The 14,951-nt window shown below is 33.0% G+C and overlaps 1 protein-coding gene across 1 annotated transcript in view; it reads right to left on the bottom strand.

Moving 5' to 3' along the window:
* The window catches only part of LOC149411404 (uncharacterized), a 35,932-nt gene that overhangs the window by 11,477 nt on the left and 9,504 nt on the right, over nt 1-14,951 (bottom strand). The window contains exons 4-5 of the mRNA XM_089647351.1: nt 8,285-8,447; nt 7,523-7,663 (exon numbers count right to left, since the gene is read on the bottom strand). Coding sequence (XP_089503477.1) covers nt 7,523-7,663; nt 8,285-8,447 — 304 coding nt within the window. The remainder of the gene's footprint in view (nt 1-7,522; nt 7,664-8,284; nt 8,448-14,951) is intronic.

Genomic DNA, 14,951 nt, shown 5'->3' with positions numbered 1-14,951 from the left:
GACTACTTTTCGACTTTTGCGAGCACAAACATAAGCAGGCTGAATTTTTATATATTAAGAATAGAAACCAGTTAGAATTTAACTCAACCATTTGGAATGCATTTTATAATATAAAACGTTGTCCTTTTTTATGGTTGTATGAATTTTTGTATGAAAAGTCAGAAAAAAAAATCATTGAAAATTTTAATTTTTTTTGATTTCGACAACACCTCCACCTATCGGGTCCCAAACTATCCTATATTTCAAGCTGGAACCAACCATACACATTCACAAAATTTCATTAAAATCGATTGGGCAAACTTAAAATATTGCGTCTCCAATTTTGGTCGAATATGAGTTAAATACTGAAATGTATCAAAGATAGCCTATATTTTTATGGGTTCAAATATTGCATCTCCTAAACTTACAGTCCCAAAGTTATGAACATATTAAAATCCTCCACGCAATGTGTTTATGAGCACAGATATTGTGTCTCCTTAACATTTACATTTATCTTTATAAACCAGGACCATGCCAAAATATTGTATTTACATCAGATACTGTAATATGTAACTAAAAACTTGTTTTTATATCGTTTCCAGGTTTGCAAATCATCAAGTTCAGTTTTCTAAATATTATATTTTATGGAGATCGTTTATTGAATTGCTGACAATTAACAACTAGAAATCACTCTCGGTTAAAATTCCACATTATTTTAACAATTTCTTATCAAATGAATTTGTGGCCAGTTGCACTTTAGCACCCTGGTAAAAAATACAGAATATAATAAACATTTCAGTCATTAATATTGAAGAAAATGAATTGAATAACAGTTCATCTCATCGACAATGACATTATGAAATGTGTATGACCATTTGGATGAGATTTTACGCAGTAGTAATTTTAATTGCAGCTGATAAATTTAATTATTTATTTAATAACAATAATAATTGTACGTTTTAGTACTACTTATCCAAGTTACATGTTTTGAATTAATTCCGCATTGAACTCATTCATAACGTAACGTAATCAGTAATGGCGTGTAGTAATTTGCAATAGAATATTAATGCGAGTTTTCATTTATTCACTTATATTTAGTCTACACTAATAACCAGCTTGGTCTCTTTTTAACATCGAGTTATACTTAGGCCACAGAGATTAAAAATGGCTATTCAGAGCCTTTTTGTTTCTTTGACAGTTGAAATGTTCCCATTCTAAGTCCGTTTCAGCTTATAAAAAAATTGTGTCAAATCAGCAGAAGAGGACAACTATCATGTTGATAATGTTAGCTTATTAAAATTTGAAAGAAAGCTGAAAGACACCTAGAATCGGCTGTTAACGGGGACCGTTAACTAGCGTAGCGTGCTACCAGCTCTGTCAGTAGCATACAACTGATATGAAATCCGTTATGGACGCATCGCGTTGTGTGGAAACACTAGCAAGGTAGTATGACACGCGTACAGCACTTGAGTGGCTTGTAAGAATCTCCATCATTACATCCATGTACGAATTACTCTATTAATTAAATTGTTTACTCTAACCCCACATAGGGGTTAATTATTTCCCTCGGGGCATCTCTGGGTATTTTTGAAGAGAGGAAGGAGTGAACATGGGTCTTGAAGAGACCCATGTTGGAGGAAGGAGGAAACACAGAGGCCGTCAATGATGCTAGTTTCCCGGAGCAACTTGCATTGTAATACCGGTAGAAAAAGGACAGCACGACAACCTGCGCCTGTACTCTACAGATTGCAATCCGCTATCAAACGGACCGCCCGTTTCTGCACAGTCAAGGGTTTTTTTTCAGGTATTTTGGGGCTCCAGGCCAGAGGTGGCTGCCAAATTCAATAGTGGGGCGCACTTGCGATTTGTACAAGGTCAGCAGTGGTGACTATCTGCGGCATCTGCAGGCCCTGCACAGTACACCCAGCTTCTGTGAGGCTAGCTTGACTCTGGCTTCGACGGAGCCTCCGTGCCTGAGCTGGTCACTTAGAGTTACACCAAGCATGTCAATGGTAGGCATGGTGGGAAGATTGTTTATATTATTTACATATAGAGAAAAGGTCTGTACTTAGATACTATAAATCTTGAAGAGTTTATTTTAGTAAAAAACTACTAGTGCACGCTATTGTCAACAACTGCTGAGCTCTGTTAAATTTATAAAAATTGCAGTAAAAAGTAATCAAACCTATATATTTAAGTGATCAAACGATAAAGACTTTAAAAATCCACAATCTACGTGATTAATAAGTTAAATTCTGCATTGCATTCCATTAAAAGTGTACGAATTTAAATAATACGGAACTGTCAAAATTAATTGTTTTCAAGATTACGTTCAAACTACATCAAAAGTGCTCAATTTTGTTTTTTGCTAAGTGTAACAGTGTTAAATCACCCAGTTTTTTCTTTTTTTAAAAAGTTTTAAATCCAATTCTATTAATATAAAAGTAAAACTATCAAATATTGAAAGTGAAAGATTTAGCAAAAACAGCACTGTCATCTCTCAAGCTGAATTACAATATATGAAGATCTATTATCTCGCCTATTCATAACTCGGAAGTGGTTCAGTGGATAAATCGGTCACGCTGAAAGTTATATCAACGGCGTACGTTCGAGCCCCAACCAAACCAATTAAATTTTTTTATATTTTATTTTTATTTTATTTAATCTCTAACGCACGACTGTTAAGTTGCGGGGCGCGTTCAAGGCCCAGAGAATCCATCGAAAATTGAATAAATTAAAAATATTAAAAATCTTCTAACTATGCCTAACTGCTTAGCATGTCCCGAATCGACGGGAACTACATTTGTATGCCTAGTATGTAAAGGAGCATACCATCTTCTCTGCGGTGGAATCACAGAAACCGCTTATCGACGACTGACAATGGAACGGCGCACTCAAATTAAATGCAAGAAGTGCGCAACCGTAGCGGTTGGCACTTCTTCCCAGGCGCAGTCACCGGTTTACGATATCAGTTGTGATAAACCCATTGGATCGGAGAACAGCGAAATCCTGAAAAGTCAAAATGCAATCATCTTACAAAATAATAAAATACTGGATACAATAACCTTCATGAGCAAGCAGTATGAAGATATTCTCCTCCGCGTGCGGGAGTTAGAAGATAAAAATATGGTGTTAACAAAACAAAATTCCTCTTTAGAATCCCGAATTGACCTACTAGAAGGCCAGCTTGAAAATATCGAAAGGTCGGCAAGAGCCAAAAATATAGAGGTGAGGGGAATACCCGAAATAAAGGGAGAAAGTTTGAAAAATATATTCCACAATATATGCCAAACCATTCAATCAAAAGTAAATACTTCAAACATTGAAGCGTCCTACAGGACACAAAAACACAAAAATGGACCTATTGTTTTTAAACTGACCTCGAATCGCGATCGAGAACAATTACTATCGGATATAAAAGCCTTCCACAAACAAGCATCCAGTCCCGAGGAGAAGCTCAACACTCTGAACTTAGGGATTGCCGGACCAAGCTCACCAGTCTACGTTGCGGAACACCTGACATTTCGTGCTAACCACTTGTGGTACCTGGCCCGCAAAGCTACAAAGGAAAAATTTTTTAAGTATTCGTGGATCAAATCAGGGCAGATCTACGTACGTAGAGATATCGGAACACCTGCAATTCGTGTTTCTAATGCGGAGACACTGGCACTACTCTCACCAAATTCATCACAATTATAGTTCTAAAATTATCATGTGTAAAACTTTTATTGTATCGTATTATTATTTTTTTATTGTACTTGTTTTGAGGTATCACATATATTGTACTAGTGTCAGAATCAAGAATCCGGTAAAAGATACTATTCCTATTTCTATTGCTTTGAAACATCAACATTATTTTCTAACATTGCCAACAGTAAAAACTCTACATACAACTTGTTTTCTAAATTGCTCGCCAAGTTTTGTTCAACTTCTAGTCCTCATCCAAAGTTTAGCTACCAACACCCTACACCAATTTAAAAAATGGAAGATAATATAAATAATATTTTAGACAATTTGTCGCAGATTCCATGTATCGAAACAAGTAGTTCTGTAGAAGTTCAAAAAACCCTAAATAAATCCAACCTAAAAATATTTTCCATGAATATCAGAAGCATGAACAAAAATTTCAATGAACTAATGATACTACTTACAGAACTTGACTCAGACTTTGACTTGATTATTCTGAGCGAATGCTGGATCAGAGATAACTATATTCCTAAAAACATAAAAAACTATAATCAATACAGTACTCAGAATAACCAATTACAAAATGATGGCGTTATTATATACATAAAAAATCATATACAATACTCTATAAAGGAAATCACAATAACTCACTCAAATTGTCTTAAACTTGAAATAGAAAATAGCGTTACTGTTCTAACTATATACCGATCACCGAGCACTTCCAATATAACACCATTTTTAAACTCGCTTAATCAGTTTCTGGCATGTATTAGAGATCATGAAAATGTTCTAATTATTGGTGATCTAAATATTAATATTATAAATACAATGCATCCCCAAGCAAACGACTACATAAATTTATTAACTCTTCAAGGATTTATCCCAGCTATTACAGCCCCTACTCGTGTCTCAGAGTTATCCGCCAGTTGCATAGACCACGTCTTTGTCAAATGTAAGCTAAATATCAAATCTCTCATATATCAGTGCACTGTGACAGATCACTACGCTACTATCACCTCCATTTCTCATAAAATCCAAAAATTACCAGCATCCACTATACAACTAAAGAAAATTTCTTATGACACTCTCTTCAAACTGGTTTCCAATGAAAACTGGTCAAATTTCTACAAAATTAGCGATCCAAACTTAGCGTGTGAATCTCTCATCAACATCCTACATAAGCATCTGAAAAATGCCACATCCCACACACACAACAATCAAAGTAGTCGTACAATTAAACTAAAACCTTGGATAACTACTGGTATTTTACACTGTATCCGCAAACGTGATAAACTTCATAAATATTGTAAAAATAACCCCACTGATTACGAATCTCTCTTATTTTATAAAAGATACAGAAATGCCTGTAAAAAAATAACCTGTACGGCCAGAGAAGATTATTATAGGAAACAGATAGAGGAAGCTGCGAATGATAATAAAAAAATCTGGAACATTGTCAAAGAAATATGCTACACCGACAAAATTACCACACCCATAAATAAAATAACCATCACAAATAAAACACTAAATGCAACCGAAAATTCAGAAACAATCGCAAATCACTTCAACCAATTCTTCTCTACAATCGGATCGGATCTAGCAAATAATATTTTAAAAAGAAATAGCAAGTCTGAAAATAATCTTGCAAATACTATCTTTCTCGATAATCTGAGCTATGACCCTTTCAATCTCACACTAACAACAGAACAAGAAATCACTGAAATCATCAATTCACTCAAAAATACACACTCCACGGGAGTTGACAATATATCCACTAAACTAATTAAACACCTTAAACCAATCATTGCTAAGCCCCTTGTATACATCACAAATCTAAGTTTTCGAACTGGCCTTTTCCCAAACACTCTAAAACATTCAACAATTATTCCTATCTTTAAATCAGGGGACAGATCAATCGTCAATAACTATAGACCAATATCTCTACTGAGTCCAATCTCTAAAATAATCGAAAAAACAGTAAAACAAAGGCTCTACAAGTTTCTCGAAGAAAATAAAATCCTGTCAAAAAACCAATACGGCTTCCGCAAAGGTCTTAGTGCATCAGATGCAATTGCAGCTTTTACTAAATTAATTTCTGATAACCTCGATAAAAGTCGCAAGCCCCTCGCTGTATTCTTGGATCTGGCTAAAGCCTTTGACACTGTATCTCACCACATACTTTTGAAAAAACTCTCACAGATAGGAATAAAAGGTGTTCCTCTTAAATGGTTTGAGAGCTATCTAACAAATAGGTCCCAGTCAACTATTATTAACTCCGCTAAAGAGTATAGAAGTACAAGTTTGCCAATCACATATGGCGTGCCCCAAGGCAGTGTGTTGGGCCCACTTCTGTTTCTAATATACATTAACTCGTTATGCAATTTGGATACTGGTGGCACTATAATATCTTTTGCCGATGATACGGTTATAATATTTGCAGATGAAAATTTGAATTCAACATTTGAAAAAGCAAATCATGGTATAAATGAAATAAAACACTGGTTAGATTCCAACCTCCTCACTCTAAATATTGAGAAAACTAAATACTTACTTTTTTCCATACGCAAACCTAATCTCCCTCAAAACTATCATAAACTTACCATACATTCATGTTCACAGAAATTCAACATGGCTACATCACCTCACAAAAATTGTTCATGCGATAACCTTATAATATCAAACGAAATTAAGTACTTGGGGGTCATTATAGACAATCAACTGCGATGGGAGGCCCATATAAATTCTACAACAAAAAGGCTTCGCAAATTATGCTACATTTTCTACTCTCTCAGATCTATCCTTAACCTACAAACACTAAGATGTGTATACTTTGCACTTTTTCAATCAATTACTACATATGGTATAGTGGGATGGGGAGGTTGTGCAAAAACGATTCTTCATCCCATGGTTTTAATTCAAAAACTGTTACTAAGGATAATATTCAAATGTAAGCCAACAAACCCATCAGAACCACTTTTTAGAAAACTCAGAATATTAGATATTCGACAATTATATGTTAAGACCATTCTCATATACATACGGAAAAATGACTTGGTGAATAAAACACAACAAAAAATTAACACCCGTTACTCGTCACACCTAAATTGTAAAATTCCCCAAACGAAAACAGCTTTCGCCCAGCGGCAGTTTTCTTATATTGCTCCCAAAATATTCAACTCGCTGAGTATTGATATCAGAAAATCAAAAACTCACAATTTGTATGTCATAAGTGTTCAAAATTGGTTATTTATAAAGGGAAGGAACTTTTTCAAGGAATGCCTGCCATCATTAAATTAAGCTCATTTTCTTTATTAGTCATTTTTGTTTTTTCATTCAATTCTGTAAAGAAAAAAGTTTAATAATTAATTAATTAATCTTTATTTTCATTATTTCAACAAGTTCATTTTCATAATTTCTACTTTATTTTCATTATTTTAACAAGTAAAGTAACCTATTTATTTGCTGATTGTGTTCATTTTATCTCATTAATATCAACAGTTTAAAATACGGTTGATGTACACTTGAGCAATCTACTGAACTGGGAACCAGTAAAAGTGTCACCTATTATACACATACATTGCATGTAAAAAAAAAATACTTAGATTAACAAGTTATCAAATATTACATTTATATAATTATATAAACCTATGTATATAAATTTCGACTACCATAATACGGGCGTGTGTCTAGTGTGGTAGTCGAAAAGCATGTAAAAACTGTACACATTAATATTTCATGAATAAAGAAAAAAAAAAAAAAAAAAAAAAAAAAAAAAAAAATTTTAAATGAGAAGAAGATATTGAAAGCTGTTGTCCACTGCATGCAATACAAACAGAATAAGACAGAAGACGGTTACCTTCTCGGCCACGACGAGCGCTTGCTGCTTGGTGATGCCGGTGATGATGTCAATGGGCTCGTAGTAGATGGCCGTGGGGTTGTCACGAGCCACATCCTCGATGTTCACTCCACCCTCCGACGAGGCGATGATCACTGGACCCTGGAAATGATACCAAACACTCATTATTATTATACTAAAAAATGCACACCTTTAAATTTATTGCTTTAGCTCTAATATATACTATTGTAATCACATGGTGAGAATATGACCTAAACGGTGCTAGAAAGAGAAAACACCACGCTTAATATTCAAATCTAGAAGTTAACCACAGAAGAATACACAGAGTATACCTCTAAGAAACCAAAGGTTCTGACCACAATTTGATTTTTTTTTTAAAGTTCGCGAATTTTTTTATTAATTATTTTTATATGAAATGACAAAAAAGTGAGGTGAATACAACTTTTCTAACTCACTTATAAAATGTGAGCATTATTTACTTTTTCATAATCAGTAATTTTAGTAATAAAAAAGGAAGGTGAGCCATTCTAAATTTTTTTATGTTAGCATAATCCAATGTAAAGCTTAAATACTCCGACCATCTGACAAAATATGCCTAAGGGTTTAAGAATCTTTGTGAAAGGATTAACCCCAAGAACATAAGCTTTAAGATATAGTTTTCCATTTTGCAGATAAATCCGGAAGAAGCTAATTTTCAGGTAGTATTTTAAAAAAGATTTTGTTTACATTATTTCCAAGCATAGATTATTTGTGTATACTAACGCTGAACGCTCGCTCCATCATGATGGCGAAGTAGAACTCCCGGCGAGGGAACTTCCTCTCCGTGACCATCACCTTCTGGCAGATGCGACCCGCCTCTCCCGTCTGCTTCGTCACCAGGAGCTGGTTGATCATCTGCTGCGTCAGGGTTCCGGCTTCCTCGGGACTGGAGACAATCACAACAAGAGTCAGTTAATTAACAATAGAAGGATGAATCTTGGAACAATTTTTTTTTAGTATTGATGTAGATTTTTTAACATATCGTTATTGGCGACTACTGCTGTCTTCCATGTAGATTTGAATAGAAACCAATGAAGCGTAGCGCTGTGGGCACGCACATATATGTGGCCGTAGCGGCAAAGAGCTTAAAGCCCGATTGTTGATGTTATTGGATCAAGAAATACACACCCACATCGCATTTTAGTATTCTTCTTTATTCTATGTGGACATAATAATTATTGTATCTGCATATTAACACACTTTGATCGGGTTATTTTTTCGCCGGCTGACCGCTGAAAACGGGCGAAAATAAAGGTCCCGCGCGAATTTGTTTAATTTGTTTTAAATCGCTATATCTTCGTAAATAATGGAAATATTTCAATAAAATTTTCTACATACTAACTCAGCATACCCAAGCTATATAATTTGTAGCTGAAAACCAAGTATTATTTCTAATGCAACATAATAAATCGAAAACAAAGTCATTGTTGAGTCATTAGTGTTCAATTTTTAAGTATAAACTAGGTTTCAATTTTATAAAATTACAAATTATTATATTTTCACCAAGCCCAAATCATTATAAAAACAAAAACAATTGCCACTTCTCAAGTATCGTCAGAGTAACACATTATTACTCATTGAAATACCACGTGTGCAATTGCCTCTCGCACGATACAGCGGACCAAAACCATCGGAACGTGCTAATAATATTGGTTATTTTTTCAAATGATATTTAAAATAATCACTTAGCGTAGAATGCTTCTCGTATTGCTCACATAATATTGTTTATTTTTTTCACCATACACTATTAGGTTTAAGTTTTTAATCACCTTTATATAATCAGTTACAGTTTACGTCTAAAAATTGTTCATCTAATATTTCCTTGTTCTTCCTCCATATCACTTTCTTCAGAATCACTGAACTGTAATGGAATCACTGACAATCTTTTCCTACAAGGAATTTCTTCACTTCCACTAGATTCTTCTCTTTCACTATGGAATTCAGGCAAATAATTACTAGAACAGGCAGATAAATTATCTGCGACGATTTCGTTATCACTTTCGTAATTTTCAGAATCCATTTTGAAAGGTTTGAAAAAGCAAATATAAATATTATCTCCTCGGAACACAACCGTAGGACAATTTGCTTTTTAAAAACTGGCACGCACTTGTAAATATTTATTATGGTCCGCCTAACTGTGTTTGCCGATACCTGCTGTTTTTAAATGCTCGACACTCTCCTCTCGCTCGCACCTAGAAGTTGAGTGGGTGCGGAACAGAGATAGAAAGATTTTTTTCGGGTTTCATGGTCATAAAAACCCTGGTTCCAGGAATTGAATTATTAGAATAACAGAATATGTTATCTAAATTACTTATTTCGTTGATCTTCAAACGCAATACATATCAAGTGTCAGGTGTTCATTAATAATGGCCATTTTAGTTGAAATATCGATGTACACAAAATACTCCAAGATAAATACAAAAAAAAGACTTGCATTGCAATTTGATAATTATGTACATATAGTTGGGACCTTTATAAAGAGATTGGTATATAATGTTCATATAAAAACATCAGATAATTTCTTCTTTTCTGCCATTGAAATGAGGCGGGCGCAGAAGGTAGAACTACCCTTCCCGACGTTAAGCATCAATCGACCGAACGGGTAGAACTACTCTTCCCGATTAAAGTGTGTTAAAATATTATTGTATCTGCATATTATAATATGTAACGAGAACAAAAGCCTAATCATACTTATATCCATCAATATGTTGATAATCATAAACCTAACTTCATTGCAATATTCACTTCTTATCACAAGGCTATCTTATTGACAAAGTAAACAGTTATCCTCAATGTATTAATCACCAATCAGTTCCTATGATATACATTATTATCATTATTTAAATACATTTACTACAATAAAGACTTATAGTAAAACATCCATTATGCCTTTTCTCGGCAGGTAGGATAGACAGAGGACGGACCGCCCAACAACTCGGTCTTGGCACACACTCCTCGCTTCAATCACATTCCTACACCGTCTCATACATACTCTTCTGTTATTCTCGGACGTAAGACTCTTGACTGCTGTTATTCTTGTTTACTGTATTATTCTAGGTTTAATTGAGGATTGCGATTCATCTCGTTTGACTCACTCTGATTCTAGGCCCATTTCAGCCTTTGATCAAATTATGATGAGCCATTAATCTTAATAAATAGCATGACTGTTTGCTATACTGATTAGACTGTTAATCAAATGTGACAGAGGTTTAAACATCCCATCCTAAAATAATTGTAATCATTTAACATACCTAAACCATTTAATTTTTTGCCTGTAAAGCACATTGAAAACAGCTTACATAAAACTGAACATTTGAATTTTTGTTTTTAACCCTTTAGGACTCTAGCAAAGTGACCGAATATTTCTTAAAGACGCTGTCAGAAGGTCGGAGAATTTTCGTGTATATCCGTTTTGCAATAAAATCAAAATAAATTGAATATTTCTAACTAAAAACTTTCTCCGAAAACTAAAAACTGTATTTGAAAGGTGATGTGACATTCAAATTATATTTTTAGAAATAACATAAAATTTTTGAAAAATATAAAAAGTTTTAAAAATGGCTCACCTTACGTTTTTTTAACTAAAATTATTGACATGGAAAGAAAAAAAAACACAACATTTTCCTGAACATATGTATTATAAACATCTCACTTTTTTTCATCAAAAACATAAATAATTAATAAAAATTTCAAAATGAATATAGAGTGTGGTGTTTTCTCTTTCTAGCACCGTTCAGATCATATTTCTCACCATGACAATAAGGGAGACAGAATGATTTCTATGATTTCCCAAAAGCGAACAATTGAGTAGTATAGTTCCTATCTACGATAAGTCCACTTTCGTGAAATGTTGGCAAATTAATATTTTTTAATTACAAGGTTTTTAAAATAAAAACTAGAGAATTATTTATTAGGTGGGCTTTGTTGTCAAACTACGGATGTAAATAATAAGATAAAACCATTAATTTCATAATAGTTTAGGAGTAATTACGTAAATAATGATGGACTTATCGGCATTTGAAAGTAACTGTCAAATTAATCGTATATAGGAACTCACCAGCCTGTACTTATCGGTGTTTGTTTCTCAACACCGTTGAAATGTGAATGACAAGTATAGGGCCAACAAAAAAAATGATTTAAATGAAAAGAAAATATTTAATGTTTTATTTTTTTTTAATAAAAGTTAGTTAAGAAAAGTGCATAGAAGAAAAATTAAATAAAATACAAATGTACTTACGAAATTTTTTTTTTCGAAATTTTTTTTTTTTATAATTTTTTACAAAAAAATACGATGGATTAGAATGTGTTTACAAAAAAAAAACCTAAAAATATTTTTTTTATTGTTTTCCTAAAAAAATAAACAAAATATTTTTTGTACTCTAAACAAAAGTAAATAATCATTGCAATATTTAAGAATTAAACAAAACCAATTTATTGAATGAAACATAATATTATTATAAAAAGTACATGCAGATATTTTATGATTACAATTTTTCTGTATTTATCACAAAATATTCAAAAACTATTGTGCTAATCAACTAAATTATAGAACAAAACACAAAAATATTATATAAAAGGAAATGCAGATATTTTGTGATTACAATTTTTCTGTATTTATCACGATAAATTCAAAAGCTAGTGTGCGAATAAACTAAATTATAGAACAATATATATTATTAAAATGATGAAAGAAATGTAGCAATTTTATGATGATAATTTTTTTTTTGATAATTATTTTTTTTTGTATTCATCTCGATAAATTCAAAAACAGATATTTTATACAAAAATCGAGGATTTTCAATTATTAATTCTTAATAAAAACTCGTGGTTTTAAACAAAAAGAAGTGTATTATTATTATTAAAAAAACTTTTGTTAATTGGCCAATAATATTATGTACCTTACTTATTACAAGAAATAAATAAATAAAATAAAAACTTTTGTTAATTTGTTAATAGTATTGTGCACCTTACTTATTATTAGAAATAATAATAAGAAAACTGTAATAAAAATTAAACTTGAAAACAATAAATACAAACTTTAAAATTATTAAAAACAACTGAGCGAAGTTTTGAGATCACCCAGTAATGGCCGACTCTCAATGAATGATTCCACTCAAAATAGGAGATTTTTAAGGACCTATTACGGCTATCCACGTGTTTTTTGCAAGATTCCTTGATGATAACTCACTTTCTACATGTATTACCCGCCACTTGAACAACATTTGTGGTTAGATCGGACATTATTTAGCTGTAAAAACGTATAAAAAGGCAGACACTTTTACAAAACAACTGCTTCAGCGGCCATGTTAGAATTTGAGAAATGCTTCCCCCCCATTGGCTGCCTGGACGAAATCTTTCTCGCTCATTGGCTGCCTGCACGAGCGGTGGACTTATCGGCTTTTGGAACATACTGCTCCGTGGATTTATCGTTGTTTGGAACTCATTGCGATTTTTAAATCCACTTTTCGTAGGTTTTTACGGCCGTTTTGAACTCATCGATATTTGATTAGTGTGCTAAAGAGCCGCTAGAGTAAAACTGCATCATTAGTTCATTTTTGGAGAAAAGTGGACTTATCGTAGATAGGAACTATACGACTCAATTGACTCTACGGGTATTAACTGTTTGTCGCGAGAGGTTAGGGGATAGTTCTGTTTACTTTTGGTGTATTTAATATTATTATTGACTACTGTGAGACTGACATGCTTATATTCAATTGATCAATAATGTTGAAATAAATTATTAATTACAGCAATTGCATTTAATATTACGTGTGTTTGATTTTCAATGCAGCATTACTATTTACTATTATGTGTGTTTCTTGTAGACATAACAAAAGTAAAGGATACTTGATGCAGCATTAATATTTAAAGAAACAAACTGACAACATTTGAAGAAGAAAACTCAAGGGAAAACAGATTAATTCATTCGTCAACAAAATGTATATAAATAAAAGTCAATGGCCGTGTGTATCTCCTTCCTTTCCTCGTAAATGTTAATTTTTCAGGAGGAAGAAATAACATTAAATCAATACAACACGTTTGCCGCACAAAATCAACCTATCAAACTGAAGTTGAGAGTTATTGCTTGTTTTTACCCAACTTAGTAGATTTTTCCATAAACAATATTTAAATATTTGGGACAAAGTTACCATCCTCCCCAGGAACTGGAGTTGACAACTCTACCAATAGGACCCACATTCATTGCGTACTAACGCTGTAATGTCATTGAATTTCAGAGAAATGCTTACATGTCCGCGCTTGTGTGTGTGATTGCCACCAAAAGATGACAGCATGCATTATCAACGACAACGAGTCTCTCTGACAACTTTCAGCTAAATAGGATATAGGGAAGTGTAGTGTAGAAGAATTAATTTATTGCCGAAAACAAAAGTGAATTTAGACATATGTATTGGCAGTCCACGGTTGATACGTTAATGAAAGTAAAATAAATGTAATTTAAAAGCATTACATTATTTCTTTTTCACCTTTTCAAAATCTGAATTTAAAATGATTTACATTCAATAATCTGAACTTCCTAAAATGGATCATTTATCATACAAAACTTCCATCATATTGTGTAACGATTTCCCATAAAAATAATCTATGATATTTTATGCACATTTTACATTTATTTCGTAAATTTGCTATCGTAAAAAATGCATGTCTCTAGTGACCTAGTTATGTGAACATTACTATAGTTAACCGTTTGATTGCCAATCGTCGACTTTCCTCGATTCGTGTTTTAACGAAGATTGCCGATCGTCGATTTCCGTCAATTGCGTCAGTCGTGTTCTGATTCGCGCGTACGTCGGGTGTGGTGCTGCGGCGTTGGTAAATATTATTCTAATATTATCTTAATAGTTGTAAGATCGTAGTAAACAGTTTAAATTTCAGATTCATTTATTATTTTTTTTATTTTAGTTAATTGAAAAAATATAACGTCGAGGGCGTCCTCTGAAATGTCTGACAGCGGGAGCGACGATTTCCACTCCTCTAATTCAAGTTCGAGTAAGAGTAGCTCTGATGAGAGTGATGTCAGTGATGTTATACCTGTGTTTCACAACCGCAGGATGCGAATTTTCAGTAATTCTTCGGATCGTGACCAAGAAATGGAGAATAACACCGGAAATTACTCATTTTCAAATGTACCTCCCCGGAACCAATTTTTCTACTGAAAATTCTCATTTTTTCGAAACGCCTGGACTTCGGGATTCTCCTTCGCGTGATTCTAAACCAATATCATATTTTGATTTATAGAAATCCTTGAAAATTCAAAGAATTTATGGGGTTTTAAAAAAATATATAGTTTCATAAAAAATAATGTTTTTTTGGTGGCATTTTACAAGCAAATGTATGAATTTTTTGGCACTCAAACGGTTAAAACATAAGT

Source organism: Hesperophylax consimilis, chromosome 26, assembly GCF_061612785.1.
Source record: "Hesperophylax consimilis isolate HC1 chromosome 26, BYU_Hcon_1.0, whole genome shotgun sequence".
Lineage (NCBI taxonomy): Eukaryota > Metazoa > Arthropoda > Insecta > Trichoptera > Limnephilidae > Hesperophylax > Hesperophylax consimilis.
The sequence above is the reverse complement of the archived record's forward strand: the minus strand, read 5'-3'. Positions and strand labels throughout refer to the sequence as shown.